This window comes from Trachemys scripta, chromosome 3 (genome assembly GCF_013100865.1).
Source record: "Trachemys scripta elegans isolate TJP31775 chromosome 3, CAS_Tse_1.0, whole genome shotgun sequence".
NCBI lineage: Eukaryota > Metazoa > Chordata > Testudines > Emydidae > Trachemys > Trachemys scripta.
In genome coordinates, this window is record NC_048300.1 from 108,386,963 (window position 1) to 108,407,776 (window position 20,814).

At 42.8% G+C, this 20,814-nt stretch overlaps 1 protein-coding gene across 1 annotated transcript in view; it reads right to left on the bottom strand.

The window, feature by feature from the left end:
• The window catches only part of LAMA2 (laminin subunit alpha 2), a 450,699-nt gene that overhangs the window by 101,404 nt on the left and 328,481 nt on the right, over positions 1-20,814 (bottom strand). Inside the window, exons 33-35 of the mRNA XM_034766884.1 lie at positions 18,767-18,909; positions 18,134-18,232; positions 4,398-4,509 (exon numbers count right to left, since the gene is read on the bottom strand). Of these exons, the coding sequence (XP_034622775.1) occupies positions 4,398-4,509; positions 18,134-18,232; positions 18,767-18,909 (354 nt within the window). The remainder of the gene's footprint in view (positions 1-4,397; positions 4,510-18,133; positions 18,233-18,766; positions 18,910-20,814) is intronic.

Here is a 20,814-nt window from a genome sequence, read left to right on the forward strand (position 1 = left end):
CCTAGCTAGCTCTCATCTAAAAATAACAATAGCAGTGAAGCTGCAGTAGTACAAGCCTGCCTAGGACCTCAGGTATGTACTCTAGTGACTAGTCCATGCTGCTGCAGCTTCACTGCTATCATTGTCTGAGCTAGCTCGTTCAAAGCTAGCTCGGGTATGTCTACATGTGCTGCAGTCACAGCTGGGATTGCAGTGCAGACATACCCTCCAGTCTCTGTTGAAACTGCGACATAATCACTTTTGAAATTTTTATCCTACACCTTTCACAAAAAAGCAACAACAAAAGCTATTTTACGATTCATCAGAGAATTGTTATAGATGTGTCATTGTTTTTTGTATTCCTTAAACCCTAATCCTACAAAGAACCCCTGCTACGTGGGCAGATCCTTCCAGCTGCGTGGAGCCTCACTGACTTGAATGTTACTCCATGCAGGCATAGGGGAATGCCCACACAGAGCTCACTGCAGGACTAGTCCCCCTTACTATTAGTCCAACTGTACAGGTCTGAGGTGTGATGGCATATAACCAATTATATGAACTTTAGGGCACACTGCAAAGACTCTTTATTTGCTAGGTCTGTAGGGAAGGACTGAGGTTTGGGTCAGGGATGCGATTTTGGGGTGATATGGTATATATTTTGTTGTTTTAAATTTCTGGCTGGTTAATTTAAAGTTGGTGAATGTGTTGGGCAGGGGAGGGGGCACGGGCTTTGCTGTGCTACTGAGGGCTTCTTCCTTATAAGGACTGTTCTTTTAAAAATATGGTCAGGGCATCCAAGGATGTGGATAGGCATCCAATTTTAATTTTTTTTTTAATGGAAAGAAATAGATAATTTAGGAATTCACTAAGATTTACCTAAAATAGAAATGACTGGACGTAAGTTATATCTCACACCTACAAAGGTTAGAAGCAAATGTTGTTCATCCAACAGTAAAGAAGACAATCTGCACGTCCTAATCTTGCTGAGTTGCAAGTTATCAGACTACAATGATGCTACTGCTCCGGGGCTGAAGCAGTCTATGAACGGCAATGAGTCTATCTGGGGGAAATTCAAAATTTGAGGAGAAAAAAGGAAACATTTTACTGGCACATTTTGTTGTGGTTTTTAAAGATGGTTGTGTACAACTACTCACTAGCTTGGAAAGTGAGAAGTAGTCCAATAGAAATGGGTTAGTGAACATAGTGCAGATGAAGCAAAGATAAACAGCAAAAGTCATATATTCTATATTTATCACCACTGCCACAGAAAATATTACATTAGAAGAATATGTATTTTTCCTACTTAAGCATATCTTTTATGTATTAAATATTTTGAGTTATCTGACAAACGTTCTGTTCTCATGCCAGACAAGGCGAGTATCTGCTGGTGCACATGGTAGTAAGTAATTGTATAAATGCCAGTTCATGCACTCTCTTTGTATAAATCAATACATAGAAATGGGAATATCACTTGAGGCAGAAAGATGGCATCTTGTCAGTAGGATGGGTGAAAACAATGAAAGAAAACAAAGCACTTCTTGAACTTTCCTGCCATAAGTATGCAACAGTACGTATTTACTTAATAGAATCATTGCGACATTTTATTCCTAGTTATTATCCTCTGCCTGTTTTGTTTATATGAACACTTTTGTTAAGAGAGCACCCTGCTAGAATGGAATGTTCCACTTACAGGAAAGTTACTGTTCACTCCTCAATAGTCAATCGGGAATCTTCAAGGTTGTGAGAACTTCATGAGATCAGACATTTAAACTCAGCTCCATGGAGGTACTTAGGCACCTAACCGTCAGATGTAGGCTCCACTGAGATCCGCAAAACTCCCGCTCAGCTGCTGTCTACCCCTCTAGGTGCCCAAACTCACGTGGTGCCTACTTTTTTGCTGTAAGACTTCGCTTGGAGCCTCAGTTTCTGCCTCTGGACATGTGCACTGCTGCCTCCTTGTAGGTGTCCTGGCACTTATCTCTCACCTAAGCCCCAGAGAGAGCCACAAACTGGGGGAAGACAGGTGTTCAGCCACCTAACGTGCATGTGAGACCTAGTCTGACCAAGTACCATTCAAAACTCTGTGTGGGGGTCCCCATCTTATAAATTTTAGCCCAGTAGTAACGGATATGGGAGACCCTTGTTTTCATTCCCCGCTCTGCTCGATAGGGAGAAAAGATTTTAAAAGGCTCACAGATGGATATGCTAACTGCCAGGCTAAAGAGTTACTCACTCTCACTGTCTCTGGCCCAATGGCTCTTCAAGTATTTATCCACCAACAGCAGTTTTGTGTGGAGTGAGGCAGGCACATCAGTCATTCTCACAATAAACAATTTAGGTTCCTGAGCTGCCTGACTCCTGGAGAGAGGTTCCCAGCTGTGGATCACTAGCAGCCCTTGGAGACGGTGAATCGGGGTAACCGTTCCAGACCCTGCGCTTTGGGGGGCCCTGCAGGCCAGTGCGATTGGCTGGCACGATCGGTCCTGGAAGAGACGGGTCAGTCCCAGAAGTGATGGATTCAACACTTCCACCCTGGGCCCCACACCCTACTAGGGACAGCCCTGACTAGCAGAGACAGGTAACTCCCTGCCAGTCTTGACTTAGGTGCCTATCTCTATGACAGGGGTGGGGCTTAAGATACACCCCCTCATCAATATCTCCCATTGGCTAGCTTAGGCAGCTCCCTGCCTAACATGCTGCTTTTATGGATCACATTCTAAGGCACCTATTTCTCCTCATTAATTATATGGGAAGCCTAGGTGCCTAACTCAGGCTTTGTGGATCAGAGTGGTGTTCCTGCAGTTTCCTAGGTGGGTAAAATTAGCCATGGTGAAGCTTAGTGTTGTAACACCTAAGTCCTTCTGTGGATCCTGGCCTTAGTACCTAACATCTGCCAGGTTTGCATAGATGTACTTGTGGGCAAAACTTGCCCTTAAGTTTGATTCACAATATTGGTTAACCCTGGATTTTGACTGACTGGTAAAGAAGCGATGGTTTATAATGAAAAAGTGGTGCCAGAAGCACATTTTCATCTGTTCTTAAAATGCTGACTTGGCTACTGGTCAAACACATGGATTTTAAAATCACTCTCTCTGCTTCTAGGATATTATGTGTATTTGCTTCAACCCCATCAAAATCTTTTAATTCTATGTTACCAGTTTTCCCTGGAAACCTGCTGGAAGCATCTTCTGTGGTGATTCCAAACATTGGACACAAACATTGGACCAACAGCTTTGGCTTGTCATTCTTCAAACTCACTTTAGTCTGAGAGCAAGGAGTCTGCACTTTTGTAGCCAAGTTGGTCCCAGGATATTAGGGACACAAGGCGGGTGAGGAAATATCTTTTATCAGACCGACAGAAGTTGGGCCAATAAAAGATATTTCCTCACCCACCTTAAGTGCAAGGAGCTCAGCCTCATTCTATTTAAATCCACTTGGAAAACTGCAAATCTTTGCATGTTGTTTTTTTAACATTTACTTGTTTTATGTCAGGGTTGCAAGATCAAAAGATATTTTAAATAACTGATTAGTTCTACCAGGTGGAGCACATTGGGATGCATTACATGCAAGTCAATATAAAATTAATCTATGGTATAGTCTGGTGACAAAAATGTTTTTTTTTTTTAAACGGATAGGCTATATTCTGCTGTAAGTAACACCCATGCAACCCCACTGAAAACAATGAGGGGTAGTAAGAGTCTAATAGGAGAGCAGAATGCAGCCCAATATTTCTCAAATTAAACTACAGTTAATTATAAGAAGCCATGTTTTTCAAGTGTGTTTACCTTTCTCTTATTTTATAGCTTTGTAGAGTATTTAGGTTCTGCTTCCCAAAGCTGGCTGCTATCTTTCCGCTCGTGATTCTCAACTGCATTTGTAGGTGCAGAGAATCAAATTCTTGGGGGAGAACTGGCTCAATGCCACTGTTCATCGCTAGGACTCACTTGCAAATTCCAAGCAGCAGATGTTCATTAGCAGAAAGTAGTAATGTATTTCTGAAGTCATTCTGAGAAATTAAGATGTAGCCTCAATGCACCAAGTGAAATGATAAAATTATATGAGGCTTTTTTGTTCCGCCCAAATGAATTTTTTTTAACTGCCTTGAAAATAAACAACAGCTTAGCAGAAGGCACCCATTAGTTATGTAATCATAATAGCTGTTCTCAAGAACTGGAACATTCCTGAAGGAACACATCCAATTTCTTGCTAGTCTGTGCTCATAATTACCAATCCACTAACTGTTGTTATGAACTGCACCCTGTCGATTACAGATAGTTTGCAGATAGTTTGCTGGAGTTTCTTAACTCTTAAATCACAGGATGTCTACCAGCTAATGCTCTCTCTCTCTCATTGCCTCTTTCCCTACTACCTTGCAATTTCCATGAGGAGCAACTGCCATAGTTTTCTTTTTCCAATACCTTCCGCAGCCTGGAGCATGTCCTTGATGAACTGTCCAAGAGACATGGCTCTCTCATTAGTCCTCTCAGCATCCTGCCCGGTTTGTTCTCCATCTGCCGTCACCTTGGTAGCCTAGTGATCCAAATTGAGGAAAAGTATAATTAATGGACATGACAAGACTGCACCAGGAGATATTCCCACTAGCTGAATCCACTTGCAAATCTTTCCTCAGGCAAAAGGCAATCGATGAATTATTGATCAGATGTACTGGAAATGACATACACTGCTCAAGTACACAATTACACTTTATTTCCTCTTCCATTAAATGGAAATTGGAGGGCTTTATTTTTGGTCCTTGGAAATGTTAGTTGTGTGGAACAGCACACAAAGGGACTCAAGTTGAGAACATTCTTTGAATGTGTTTAAAGCAATGTTGTTCAAAAGCTTTTAATGGATACTTCAGGGCGTACTTCCACTAGTTTCACTATGTGATTGATTTCCTGATGACAGAATGCAGTATACACAGCACTCCCTACCTGTTACCTCCCCTGAGGAGTTTTTGAAGAAAACATGGCCTGTCTCAATAAGTTAGTAGAATTTTAAATCAATACATTAATTAAGTGGAGGAAGAAAGAAAAAGAGAAAGAAAAGGAAAAAGAATCACTCTTTCATTCATTTTGCTTAAAATCTTTTGTATATAACGTTTTCAAGTGATCAATACAGTTTTGACTATGAGTACGTACATGATTTATAGTTTTAATGAATCACAACAGCTCAGGATGGAGATGAACATCAAATACAAGTCTGACAAAGCACTAGTCAGAAAAAAAAACATCCAAATACATTCATCTTTATTTTCACATTCAAAACATCCCTATTTATAATACATCTACATTCACCATATGACATCTGACCATTTCTTCCAAACATTTCATATATTGAGTGTAAACTCTATTTCATGGAGGAATACAAGCTGTTTGTATAGGAATGTGATTACCCAGAAGGAACATCCCAGGCAACAGGGCATCATGCTCTCTCCAGTTTCTGGGAAAAGGTTGAAAGATCTGTGTGATCTGGAGCAAGCTTACATTTTATCTGGCTACAGCTATGCAAACCCTGTTCTCAGATATGAACAAGCTTTGCAATAATCTAGTCCAGGGAAATTAATGACACTTTAAAACTTTGAGTCTTGTCCAAGCTGGCTGTGTGTGAATCCTTACTTATCACACTAGATCTCGCCCAATCCCTAAATCTGCTCAGGAAAACTGAATACAGTACTTGTCACTGCACAGAAATGGCATTTAAAATCCAAGAAGTATAATAATTTATGGCACTTAAAGCATAAATGGCCAAATTTGTCCTTGAAATAAAATCCATGGATGATTTCAATCTATTATACTGACCTGCCTCACAGTAATTACAACATAGGTAATTTACATTAAAAATGGTTGAGGTGAGTAGAAGCACCAGTCCTTCCTTCTTACCCTGACCATTAAAAGAACATGGGCTCATCATTTCTATGCAAGTTATGCCTATGTTACTGGATGATCAAACCTTTAAAATATGCCTCAGAGGCAGAACTGGCTTGGTAAATTATACAGGGCATCCAGTACAGGTGATTGGTGGATGTGCCTGGTCTTGATGGACTACTGGTCTAATCCAAGATGGCGTTTCTGATGTCATTTTGTTCCTCGTGTATTTGAGAATTGTCCTATTATTTATCATCACATCTTCAGCAATCATCCTTTTATTCTTGGTCTTTGATTTTCCTAGAATGGTTTACATGAGTTTCACTTTGTTCTATAATATTCTAGTCCTTCACTACAAATGATGTTTTATAACTTGCATGAACCTCTCTTATCCTTGATTACTTTTTTCACATTCATATTAATTCAGATTGGCCTTTTTTAACTTTCACTATTTATTGCCTTTTGCCATGTATTACATTTTCGTGCACATTAATCTGTCTTTGAACAGTTTCCAGTTCCCCTCTGTGACCATTCCCTTAACTCTTTAAACTCATTCAGCTCCACTGAATGCTTCTTATATTCAACCATAATTTTCTCTACTGGAAAATAAATTTTTCACTTTATTGTTTCTTTTTTGGCCTAACTTCAGCTCTACAAACCAAACTAAATAACAGATAGCATCACTCAGACGCTGTCTCACCATAACATAGACAATCATGTGTCATTCTTTGTGAATAAAGTGTCAACTATTTTCCATATATTGAGTTCATTAGAATTCCCCATATCTACAGGGGCAGGCTTCAACTGAAGAAAACACTGCTTATGTTGAAAGTTAAATCTCAAACTCCTTTCTGAGAAACTACCAAAGCCAGCCAGATAAGAATTAAAGGAAGGTGGTAGAGTGATATCCATGAATGAGTTTTTAAACAGGGTTGGGGGGGCTTCAAATGTTATAGAATTTTAGACACAAGGTAAACCCTTTGGGATAACAAGGTTCTATCCCATGGAAATTCAGGAAGAGGGAATGTTTTTAAGCCCTGCGGTCCTACAAGCATCTTGTGTGGCTAGGGTTCACAGGTAGCACACATCCATATATATAATCTTTATTCTCCATTGCATTTGGATTCCTTTCTGCCAGATCTGAAATCCATACAAATATTAGCATCTGTGCTCAGCCCTACTTCTCCCTCTTTGTGACAGAATCTCCTAATACCATCTGCTCCGACTGAAAGGACTCCTACTGTGGTGCTGTTTCCACCCCGCTGCAAGCCACCAGGGAAATAGCTCCACCAAGAGCTTCTACCGAACACATGTTTCAGGTGGAGTGAACATGCAATGCAGATATATATTTGGCTAATTTGGATTGGCTGCAGAGAGGCAGGGTTTGGACCCCCCTTCAAGTACTTCCTGCTGCCTACAGCCAATGTTGCCTTGGCCGCCTACTTTTCCAGATCCAGTAACAGGGTTTTCTGAGTTGTGGAGGCTGTCACGGATGGACATAGGGACATCTTGATTTGCAGGGTAAGGTGTGGGTGAAGAGGTTTTCTGACACTCTCTCTGGGAAGCTCAGCTCTTACAGGTGCAGTCCCCAATGCACCACCTCAGTGAGGGTGGACTGGAAGAAATGAGTGAATGGAAATGTGGGTGAGGGAGAATAAAGTCAAATGGAGAGCCAGAGGGGGAGAAACGAATAAGACGATGGAAAGGGAAAAAGGAAGCAAGCACCAGCAAGCTAATGAGGTGTGAATGTGAAGGTGAATGAATTGGCAATGAATATGAATGTAGGTGAATGAGGGAGTATGGATGGAGGGGAAGACAGCAGGGAGAGATAGGAGGATGACAGCTACCCTGGTGGGGAGGAAAGAGTGGATGAGAAGTTGTTCTGACTGGCCAAACACAATGAAGGGGTTGCAGAAGATTAAATACTGTTTTCTCCTACCCTGTACAGTAAATGTATGAAAATTTTCTTCATGAACCCCTAATCTAGGAAATATCATTTCCCCTGCTTGCAGTTATAAGGGTCCTCTTCAATTTAACGTTTGTGATGCCTAAGACTTTATAATTTGTATGAAAAGATGAAAATAAAGAGATAATGAATGAGCCTCCTTTACATTAATATTTGGAGTACACACACACACACACACTCCCTCTCTTCAGGTGCATGCACATGTACACGCACACACACACACACACACCGTAATTCTGAAGGGATTTACAAAATAATATACTTATATAAAATGTACACAAGCAATAAGCAAAACCACTATCTTAAAGTTGTAAAACTACAACACGGGACTCTCATTAGGGAGGAAGTCTAAAGCTACATGGAACTTTTAAAATTTCAGGTGTATAGTCAGCAGCTGATGTTAGCAATACAACTCTCAGGCCTGGTCTACACTACGGGTTTAGGTCGACTTTAGCAGCGTTAAACCGAATTAAGCCTGGACACGTCCACACAACGAGGCCCTTTCTTTCGACTTAAAGGGCCCTTTAAACCGGTTTCTTTACACCACCTCCGATGAGGGGATTAGCGATAAAACCGGCCTTTGCGGGTCGGAATTGGGGTAGTGTGGACGGAATTCGATGTTATTGGCCTCCGGGAGCTATCCCACAGTGCTTCATTGTGACTGCTCTGGACAGCGCTCTCAACTCAGATGCACTGACCAGGTAGACAGGAAAAGACCCGCGAAGGTTTGAATTTCATTTCCTGTTTGCCCAGCGTGGAGAGCACAGGTGACCACGCAGAGCTCATCAGCACAGGTAACCATCATGGAGTCCTCCCAGGATCGCAAAAGAGCTCCAGCATGGACCGAACGGGAGGTACGAGATCTGCTCGCCATATGGGGAGATGAAGCAGTGATAGCTGAACTCCGTAGCAGTAAAAGAAATGGAAAAGTATTAGAAAAGATCTCCAAGGCCATGAAGGACCGAGGCCATAACAGGGACACACAGCAGTGCCGCGTGAAAATTAAGGAGCTACGGCAAGCCTACCACAAAGCCAGAGAAGCAAACGGAAGGTCCGGGGCAGAGCCGCAAACTTGCCGCTACTACGCGGAGCTGCATGCGATCCTAGGGGGTGCAGCCACCACTACCCCAACCGTGTGCTATGACTCTCTCACTGGAGAAACACACAGGGAAGACGGTTCGGGGAACGAGGAAGATGACGATGGAGGTACTGTAGGTAGCTCACAGCAGCAAGGAAGCGGAGAAACCGGTTTCCCCAACAGCCAGGATATGTTTGTGACACTGGACCTGGAACCAGTAACCCCCGAACTCACCCAAGACCCTCAGGGCACACAGGAGACCTCTGGTGAGTGTAACTTTGTAAATATTTGTAAACATTACAAAAAAAAAGCAAGCAAGTCTGTTAACGTGTATGGGGATGGAGCGGAAATCCTCCAGGGACATCTCCAGAAAGCTCTCCTGGTTGAAATGGGGTGATTTTATTAAGGGGGACATTCAGAGGCGCCCGTTCCTGCTATTCTGACCAGAAATGTTCCCCGCTGTTAACCACGCGGCGCGGGGGAGGGGTGAAGTGATCATCCCAGACAATCGTGTGTGTGTGTGTGTGGGGGGGTGGTTTACTTGTGTTTGTGCCGCATGTTAACCGGGAAACCGCAGCCCCCTCCTTTTACATTGAAACCCCATTTTAAATGGACAACCCAATTCATCCTTGATATGGGAAATGCGCTGCTGTTTGCAACCTTTCCCGCATGTTAAGAAGGTTAAAAAAGCCAAAACACTGTGGCCTACGATGGCTGCCTGCAAGCCGAAATATGCGACCTTGTAATGAAAGAGTGTACCCATTGTTCTCTAAAATGTGTCTTTTTTAACCACCTCTCCCTTCTCCTCCGCCAGCTGCAAATGTTTCTCCTTCGCAGAGGCTCGTGAACATTAGAAAGAGAAAACGTAGGATGAGGGACGAGATGTTCACGGAGCTGCAGATGTCCGCCCAGGCTGATAGAGCACAGCAGAATGCGTGGAGGCAGTCAATGTCGGAGATGAGAAAAGCCCAATATGAACGAGAGGAGAGGTGGCGGGCTGAAGACGATAGGTGGCGTCAGCTTGCAGACAGACGGCAAGAGGCAATGCTCCGTCTGCTGGAGCATCAAAGTGATATGCTCGAGCGTATGGTTGAGTTGCAGGAAAGGCAGCAGGAGCAGAGACCGCCGCTACAGCCCCTGTGTAACCAACAGCCCTCCTCCCCAAGTTCCATAGCCTCCTCACCCAGACGCCCAAGAACACGGTGGGGGGGCCTCCGTCCACCCAGTCACTCCACCCCAGATGATCGCCCAAGCATCAGAAGGCTGGGCTTCAATAAGAGTTAAAGTTTTAAAATGCAGTGTGTCCTTTTCCATCCCTCCTCCCCCACCCATCCCAGCTACCTTGGCAATTATCCCCCTACCTCTGTAAGGAACTAATAAAGAATGCATGAATGTGAAAAAACAATGACTTTATTGCCTCTGCAAGCGGGAGGGGAGGGGAGAGTGGGGTGGGGTGGTTGGTTTACAGGGAAGTAGAGTGAACCGGGTCGGGGGGGGGGGGGTTGGAGGGGTCATCAAGGAGAAACAAACAGAAGTTTCACACAGTAGCCTGGCCAGTCACAAAACTCGTTTTCAAAGCTTCTCTGATGCGCACCGCGCCCTGCTGTGCTCCTCTAACTGCCCTGGTGTCTGGCTGCGCGTAATCAGCGGCCAGGCGAGTTGCCTCAACCTCCCACCCCGCCATAAAGGTCTCCCCCTTACTCTCACAGATATTGTGGAGCGCACAGCAAGCAGCAATAACAATGGGGATATTCTTTTCGCTGAGGTCTGAGCGAGTCAGTAAGCTGCGCCAGTGCGCTTTTAAACGTCCAAATGCACATTCCACCACCATTCGGCACTTGCTCAGCTTGTAGTTGAACAGGTCCTGACTACTGTCCAGGCTGCCTGTGTATGGCTTCATGAGCCATGGCATTAAGGGGTAGGCTGGGTCCCCAAGGATCACGATAGGCATTTCAACATCCCCAATGGTCACTTTCTGGTCCGGGAAGAAAGTCCCTTCCTCCAGCTTTCGAAACAGAGCAGAGTTCCTGAAGACGCGAGCATCATGTACCTTTCCCGGCCATCCCACGTTGATGTTGGTGAAACGTCCCTTGTGATCCACCAGGGCTTGCAGCAGCATTGAAAAGTACCCCTTGCGGTTTACGTAGTCGGTGGCTTGGTGCTCCGGTGACAAGATAGGGATATGGGTTCCGTCTATGGCCCCGCCACAGTTTGGGAATCCCATTTCAGCAAAACCATCCACTATTGACTGCACGTTGCCCAGAGTCACTACCCTTGCTATCACCAGGTCTTTCATTGCCCTGGCAAATTGGATCACAGCAGCCCCCACAGTAGATTTGCCCACTCCAAATTGATTCCCGACTGACCGGTAGCTGTCTGGCGTTGCAAGCTTCCACAGGGCTATCGCCACTCGCTTCTCAACTGTGAGGGCTGCTCTCATCTTGGTATCCTGGCGTTTCAGGGCAGGGGAAAGCAAGTCACAAAGTTCCATGAAAGTGCCCTTACGCATGTGAAAGTTTCGCAGCCACTGGGAATCGTCCCATACCTGCAGCACGATGCGGTACCACCAGTCTGTGCTTGTTTCCCGGGCCCAGAATCGGCGTTCCACGGTATCAACCTGCCCCAGTGACACCATGATTTCCACATTGCTGGGGCCTGTGCCTTGTGAGAGGTCTATGGCCATGTCAATTTCCTCATCACTCTCGTCGCCGTGCTGCAATCGCCTCCTCGCCTGGTCCGGGTTTCGCCTTGGCATGTTCTGGCTCTGCATATACTCCAGGACAATGCGCGTGGTGTTCATAGTGCTCATAATTGCCGCGGTGATCTGAGCGGGCTCCATGATCCCAGTGCTAGCTATGGCGCCTGGTCAGAAAAAAGGCGCGAAAGTAGTATCTGATGGACCAGGAGAAGGAGGGCGGGAGGGAGGGAGGGCCGAGTGACGACATGGCGTACAGGTACAGGAACAGGGAGAAACACAAACAACTGTCACACAGAATGGTCCCCCCAAAGATTAAACTGGAAACCCTGCGCTTAGCAGGCCGTTGATTTCACGTTGGAAGGGGAAGCAAATGAACACAGAACAAATCTATTTTTTACATCTTAAGGTGGCAGCCGACGCTGCAGCATGAGTGACAGCCATACCAGTATGACGATGACGGATACCAATCATAATATACCATCATCTGCCAAAAGGCAAGGGGCTGCTGCTGTGTAGCAATGCAGCCCCACGTCTGCCAGCCCCACGTCCGCCAGCACCCAGCATCGCCCTCGGCCTCTTCTGGGTGCTTAGCAGACAATATTGGGCAATTGGCAGAAAATAGTATATTATGACTGGTAACCGTCATCATCAAAACAGTAGCATGTCTGCCCAGGTGGCCATGATTGACAGCCATACCAGTATGATGACGACGGGTACCAGTCATAATATACCATCGCCTGGAAGGGGCTGGTGCAATGCAGCACTACGGCTGCCAGCCCCACGGCTATCACTCATGCTACACCGTCTACCGCCAAAAGGCAGTTAGCAGCTGCTGCTGTGTAGCAATGCAGTCCCACGTCTGCCGGCACCCAGAGGACATATGGTGATGGTGAGCTCAGCTGAGCTGAGCGGGCTCCATGTTGTCTGCACAGGTAACCCAGGTAACCCAGATAAAAAGGCGCGAATCTATTGTCTGCCGTTGCTGTGACGGGGGAGGGAGGGGCCTGACGACATGTACCCAGAACCGCCCGCGACACTGTTTTGCATCATCCGGGCATTGGGATCTCAACCCAGAATTCCAAGGGGCGGCGGAGACTGCGGGAACTGTGGGATAGCTGTGGGATAGCTACCCATAGTGCAATGCTCCGGAAGTCGACGCTAGCCTCGTACTGTGGACGCGGTCTGCCGACTAGAGCACCTAGAGCATTTTATTGTGTGGACATACACAATCGGCTGTATACAACCGATTTCAATAAAACCGGCTTCTATAAATTCGAACTAATTTCGTAGTGTAGACATACCCTTAGTGTCATGTGTGTGTGTGTTAATTAATGTCCAGAGGAACAATTCAACTATTTTGCTGAATATCATCTCTCCTGGTCTGCCAGTCCTTTATATTAATGTTCCATCAAATACTTGAACTTCAGCACTGCTGATATCAATTCCCCTTCTCAGAGTTCTCAACCATTAGGTGGCACACTTTATATTATTTTCCTTTCAGACTCTCTCTGATGGATGACCTAACAATATTCCAATCTCTGCACTGAAGCTCTAATCTGAAATAAAAGCTTTCCTAATAAAAAGAATAACTAGCACATAGAAGTGACATCTCAAAATAAAGGTGGTTTAAAAATTATTTGATTTATCACTGTAAATGCGATTGCCATTTTGATAGCCCCACTGATTGACTCTTCGTGATAAGTAGATTTGATTTTAAATCAGAAATTTCTCTGTCTTGCTGTGCAATTCTTAACTGGACACGGAAACAACTCACGGTGCTGAGAGCAGATCTACAGCACAGTGCTCTATAGCGGTGGTTCTCAACCTGCAGCCCGCTTGCAGCCCAATCAGCACACAGCTGCGGCCCATGTTACACCCTCAGGGCCATACGGGTAGTATATATATTGTGTGGATGCAGCCCACATGACACAGAGAGCTGCATATGTGGCCCACAATGGTAAATTGAGAACCACTGTTGTACAGTTTAATGAGAAATGAACAACCACAACAAACAGATCATTTGACTATTTAAAACAGGAAAACCAAAACGCATAATATGTCTGAGACCTCCTGGGCACTTTACAACTCCGTCGTGAACACTGAGTGAACCTGTGTGTAAGAGGCAATCCCACAAATGTGTGTATTATTTCTCTGAAATATTCAGGCCCAGGGGATTTGAAAAAGAAAATTCTGCTTTTAAGGGATACATAAAAAATTAGGAGTCCTTGTGGCCCTTAGAGACTAACAAATTTATTTGGGCATAAACTTTCGTGGGCTATAACCCACTTCATCAGATGCATGGAGTGGAAAATACAGTAGGCAGGTATAAATATACAGCACATGAAAAGATGGGAGTTGCCTTACTTGAGTAGGGGGTCAATTCTAATGAGGCCAATTCAATTAGGGTGGATGTGGCCCATTCCCAACAGTTGACAAGAAGGTGTGAGTATGAACAAAGAGAAAATTATTTTTTGTAGTGACCCAGCCACTCCCATTCTTTATTCAGGCCTAATTTGATGGTGTCAAGACAATGGATCGTGTGATATGGTCTGAATGAAACCTGGAGGCATGTAGGTAAGTATAGTGGTCAGTAGGTTTCCGGTATAGGGTGGTGTTTATGTGACCATTGCTTATTTGCACAGTAGGGTCCAGGAAGTGGATCTCTTGTATAGACTGATCCAGGCTGAGGTTGATGGCGGGGCAGAAATTGTTGAAATCTTGGTGGGATTCTTCAAGGTCCTCCTTCCTATGGGTCCAGATGATGAAGATGTCATCAATGTAGCGTAAGTAGAGTAGGGGTGTTAAGGGAAGAGAGTTGAGGAGGCGTTGTTCTAAGTCAGCCATAAAATTGTTGGCATATTGTGGGACCATGCGTACCCATAGCAGTGCCTCTGACTTGAAGGTATAAATTGTCCCCAAATCTGAAATAGTTGTGGGTGAGGACAAAGTCACAAAGCTCAGCCACCAGGTTTGCCGTGACATTATCGGGGATACTGCTCCTGATGGCTCATAGTCCATCTTTGTGTGGAATGTTGGTGTAGAGAGCTTCTACATCCATAGTGGCTACATGCCTCCAGCTTTCATCCAGACCACATCACATGATCCATTGTCTACAGCCATGCCCTAAGACACAACCGCATTTGCTCCAATTCCTCAGACAGAGACAAACAGCTACAGGAGCTCTATGTAGCATTCTTAAAACTACAGTACCCACCTGGGGAAGTGAAGAAACAGATTGACAGAGACAGAAGGGTACCCAGAAGTCACCTACTACAGGACAGGCACAACAAAGAAAATAACAGAACGTCACTAGCCATCACCTACAGCCCCCAACTAAAACCTCTCCAGCGCATCATCAAGGATCTACAACCTATCCTGAAGGACGATCCCTCACTCTCACAGACCTTGGGAGGCAGGCCAGTCCTCGCTTACAGACTGCCCCCCAACCTGAAGCAAATACTCACCAGCAACTACACATCACTCAACAGAAACACTAACCCAGGAACCAATCCTGCAACAAAGCTCGTTGCCAACTCTTTCCGCATATCTAATCAAGGGATACCATCGTAGGATCTAACCACATCAGCCATACCATCAGGGGCTCATTCACCTGCAAATCTAACAATGTGATATATGCCATCATGTGCCAGCAATGCCCTTCTGCTATGTACATTGGACAAACTGGACAGTCTGTACACAAACGAATAAATGGGCACAAATCAGACCTCAAGAACTGTAACATTCAAAAACCAGTAGGAGAGCACTTCAATCTCCCTAGACACTCAATAACAGACTTAAAAGTGGCAATTCTTCAACAAAAAACCCTTCAAAAACAGACTTCAACAAGAAACTGCAGAACTGGAATTAATTTGCCAATTTGACACCATCAAATTAGGCCTGAATAAAGAATGGGAGTGGCTGGGTCACTACAAAAATAATTTTCTCTTTGTTCATACTCACACCTTCTTGTCAACTGTTGGGAATGGGCCACATCCACCCTAATTGAATTGGCCTCATTAGAATTGACCCCCTACTCAAGTAAGGCAACTCCCATCTTTTCATGTGCTGTATATTTATACCTGCCTACTGTATTTTCCACTCCATGCATCTGATGAAGTGGGTTATAAGCCCACAAAAGCTTATGCCCAAATAAATGTGTTAGTCTCTAAGGTGCCACAAGGACTCCTCGTTTTTGTTGATACAGACTAACATGGCTAACCCTCTGAAAAGGGATTCATAGACTCCGAGGCCAGAAGGGACCACTGTGATCAACTAGTGTGACCTCCTTTATAACACAGTCCATAGAACTTCCCCAAAACAATTCCTAGAGCAGATCTTTTAGAAAAACATCCAATCTTGATTTTAAAATTGTCACTGATGGAGACTCCATCACAACCCTTGGTAACTTCTTCCAGTGGTTAATTGCTCCCATTTAAAATGAGCACCTTATTTCCTGTCTGAATTTGTATAGCTTCAACTTCCAAGCCCTTGGAACATGTTATGCCTTTCTCTGCTAGACCGATGAGCCCAATATTACATATTTGTTCTCCATGTAGGTGCTTATAGACTGTAATCGAACCTATATACTTCCAGCAGTGGTCATTCCAGTGCCAAATACAGAGGTAAAATAACTTCTTTACTGCTACTCGAAATTCTCCTCTTTATGCATCTTCTGATCAAGTTAGCTTTTTTGGCTACTGTGTCACACTGGGAACTCATGTTCAGCTCCACCAAAGCCACCATGTCTTTCTCAGATCACAGCTTCCCATGATAGAGTCCCCCATCATGTAATTATAGCCTACATAATCTTTATCCCTAGATGTATACATTTACATTTAGCCATATTAAAACACATATTTTTGCTTGCACCCCATAATACACAGTGATCCAGATCGCTCTGAATCAGTGACCTACTCTCCACTATTTAACAATCCCTCAGCTTTTGTGTCATCTGCAAATGTTATCAGTGATGATTTTATGTTTTCTTCCAGACCACTGATAAAAATGTTAAATAGCGTATGGCCCAGAACTGATACCTGCAGGACCCCAGGCAAGCTTGATGATGATTCCCCATTTACAATTACACCTGGACACCTGTCAGCCAATTTTGAATCCATTTACTGTGCACCATGTTAATTTTATATCGTTCTAGTTTTTAATCAAAATGTTATGCAGTACCTATTCAAATGCCTTACAGAAGTTTAAGTATATTACGTCAACACTATTACCTTTATCAACCAAACTTGTGATCTCATTAAAAAAAAGATATCAAGTGAGGTCCCTTCCAACCCTGATATTCTATGATTCTATGACAGTATCTGTTTTTCATAAATTCATGTTGATTTCATTAATTACATTACCCTCCTTTAATTCTTTATTAATTGAATCCCATATGAGCCGCTCCATTATCTTGCTTAGGATTGAGATCAAGCTGACGAGCCTATATTACCCACGTCATCCCATTTACCCTTTTTAAAAATTGACACAACATTAGCTTTCTTCCAGTCTTGCAGAATTTCCCCAGTGCTCCAAGACTTATTGAAATCAACATTAAAGGTCCAGTGAACAATTCTGCCAGCTCTTTTAAAACTCTTGGATGCAAGTTATCTGGACCTGCTGCTTTAAAAATATCTAACTTTAGTATAATCTGTTTAATATCCTCCAGAGATACTAGTGGAATGGGAAGAATGTTATCACCATACAATAAGACTATATCATCTCTTTCCCCTCAAATACAGAACTGAAATATTTATTGAACATTTCTACCATTTCTGGATTATGATAGATAATTCTACCATTTCCATCTAGTAATGGACCAAATTCCATTGTCAGGATTCCTTTTGTGCCTAATATATTTTAAAAACTCCTTCTTATTGTCCCTAACTCTGCTGGCCATAGATTTCTCCTTTTATCCCTTCCCTTTGCTTCCTTATCAATTCCCTACAATTCCTAACTTATGATTTATATTCATTATCATCAACCTCCCCTTCCTTCCATTTATTATGTATGTTATGTGTTACATGATTCTCCAGAAACCCAAAGACTGCTCAAGAGGCAAAACATCAGTGCAGGGAAAATGAGAGAAATCTACTAACTCACTTGCTGAAAGCCTCTACTACCCAAAGACGGGCTCCAGCCACAGGAGTCACTCTGTGATAATCTGGAGGTTTAACTACTGTTGGTTTTGTAAAAGAACTCCTAGAAGCAACCTTTTGAGACTTGTTCATATTTGCCAGAATAATGGCTCTCTTTCCTTTAGCACTATCTTTTTCAAATCCTTTCATTCTTGCTGAGTACCTGCTTCTGCTTACATTATATGTTTATGTGAAAAGAACACATCTCAACATATTGCCCCACCCCAAAAAAAGAGGATGTCAGGGGAGGGGTGGGGAGTGATTTGAAACTGGCACTTTGGGAGTGAAAAGTGATTTATAATTCAGCCATTTATTCATGTTTAATTCATCTTCAAAAAGAATTTTGTCTGTCACTTAGAAGCATCCCTTTAAACAAACCCCTAGCTTTACCTCAGAATGCTACAGACTTACCCTTGTCAATAGCTCATCCATCTCTGTCACAAGGGTATCCAGGTTTTTTTGTGCCAACTGAAGGAGTCTCTCTGGTGCTCGCTGAGGTGATAGCAAATGCTAGGGAAAAAAATTATTTCATGGATTTCAGGGCTTCAGAAATAATGGAGGGAAGAAACATCAAAGCTTTCTTCTCATTGCAGATGCTACTCCTTTTTGACACTAATGACTAATGTCACACTCATCCAAAACTGTTTATTCAGAGGTCCTGACAGCTTTAAATCTTTTAATATAGGATATAAAATATACGCATGTGGTAGAGTATACAGTGCACTCACTACAATGTAACTGCTCTATGGACTGTTAACAAGAATACTATTTATTTTTACTAGAATTTCATTTCATTTTCTCTATGCCTGCCATATATTTCCTTCCATCCAAGTGAACAAACATAAATTACCACTGCATGATTTACTTATTATCATAAGTCAAAATACATAATTGTAATAACTATTTTCCAACTGTGACAAGTTTGAAGTAATTAAACCTTTAATTTTTCTTTTCCCCTACTTCTAGCTGTGATTATGTGTACGGGCAAATGTATACATGTTTGTACTGAATCCTTGGATTGATATATGCGTGCTGTGCGTATACCTTTAATTCCTGTGTTGTGTTCTCAAAGCCATACAGCATTTTATATGGAGGAGGCAGCGGGCCACTGAGGTTGACACTCAGAGTCATCTGGTTTAGTCGATCCAAGTCGCTTAGAAGGAGTCCTATGCATTCATCATCACAAACTGTGGTAAGGATAGGGACAGTAAAGCATATTTATTCCTGTTAAGCATTTAAGGCAGATGTTTGAGTCTGAAATCTTTTACAGTACACTTACATTCTGTGAAAGATAATGCCACCAATCTCAGATAATTAAACCCAACAAATGTCTGGTACTAGAAAAAAATATGAAAACAATAGCTAGGGAATATTGCCTAGAACTTGATAATGGGACAGTATGATATAAAACCTATGAAGTTAAATTTGTAGACTTACCTGGGATAAAGAGGGGGAAAATTACACGTTATAGACTAGCCTGTACAAAATCCTAATTTCGGCGAGCAATTTAGAGGAAGTCTCGAGAAAGCAGGCAGGTAATTCAGCAAATCTAAAGAGCACTAAAAAAAAGAACTGAAAAAAGATTGTGCTGCCATGTATTTGAATAGATGCAAACCTCTTGAATTCATGTCATTTATGTACTTTATAGTCACACCACACATAGCAGCACGGCCAAGCAAGTTAAACTGCAATGCAGATTGCAGAAAGGGTCAGTATGAAAATGCTGATCACTTCCCATTATTTAGTGCTTTCCTCTACCTCATTTCATTATTCAGATTATAATTTATTTGACTGTTGTGTACTGCATATGCCTTAAAGGCGTTTGAATCTTTTCTCCCCAGTACTTTATCATCCATTAAAAGAAGCTAACATAACCTTATAGTCTAATGTTATTCACCCTGTAGACAGAAAATTATTCACCCTGTAAACAGAAAATTATGGGTCTGCCTCTCTAGGAGTATGAGTCTCTCATCATCATGCACAAATGTGTTACATAGGTTCAGTAAAGCTATACAGCATTTCAGAAGGTGGAGCAATTGTGAAACAATGAATACACTGGGGATGCTAAGAGACACAGAGGGCTGTGCCTAAAATTTTACAAGGATGTAATTATCTCACTCAACAACACCCTTTTAAGCTGCCTAATGGCTAGGAAACCATTAAGCAAAATGTGCATCTTTGTAAAAATAGGATGTATGGTAGATGATTTTCAATGCAGAATGACAGTTTCATCTGAAATCTATTGTTCCGTGTAGATTAAATCTCCTCTGCTTTTCATAATGTTCAGTCACAGTCATCAGAATGTTCCCTCATTCTAAATCAGGTGAGGCCAGTGGAATTGTGAAGCAGGGGGCTGGTCCAATTGTGGATGTAGAAAGAAGAATGGATAGTGGTTTAATACACCAAGGAGCTACTTGGAGAGGCATGAGAGAAAATGGATGTTGGTTTAGTGCAGTAAGAAGTAGGTAGGCTAGCCACACTGGAAAGAGAATAGATATTGTTATTAGAAGAGTTCCTCTCTTCATTTAATTCTTCCCCTATGTCTCAATAGTTTGTTGCTTGAGATGAAGTGCATTATCATTATTCTAATGAAGGCCCTTATATTTTGGTTTATGCCTGTATGTCAAAAAACCTATTTCTGGCCCACCTCCTGTCATCTCTGTGTTTAGAGAGAGAAGACATATTTCCATAAGATAAAGGCATGATTTACGGCAAGCTGTGTGTTTTATATACCAATATCTGTCTCCTAATTGATCAAGAAGACACACGGATCTGATAGCCATTTTGGAGGGTGTACATCCATTGCCTAAGAGAAATACAGTGTTCTTTTAAAGTGTGGGATTTTTTAGGGATATTTTATTTTATTCTGATTTATTTTATTTTGTATATTACATAAAACAATAAGAAATTTCTAGTTGCCCTCAATATTTTTGAAGAGACTAGAAATTTAAATGGGCTGCAAGTTAAAACCAAACTTAATTTACCGTAACAGGAAAAATTTGAATAGCTTATAACATGAAGTATTCTCAATGAATAAACTGTCATTTGATAAGTTTTCTGTGAGCAAGCGATATAAATTAACACCTCTAGCT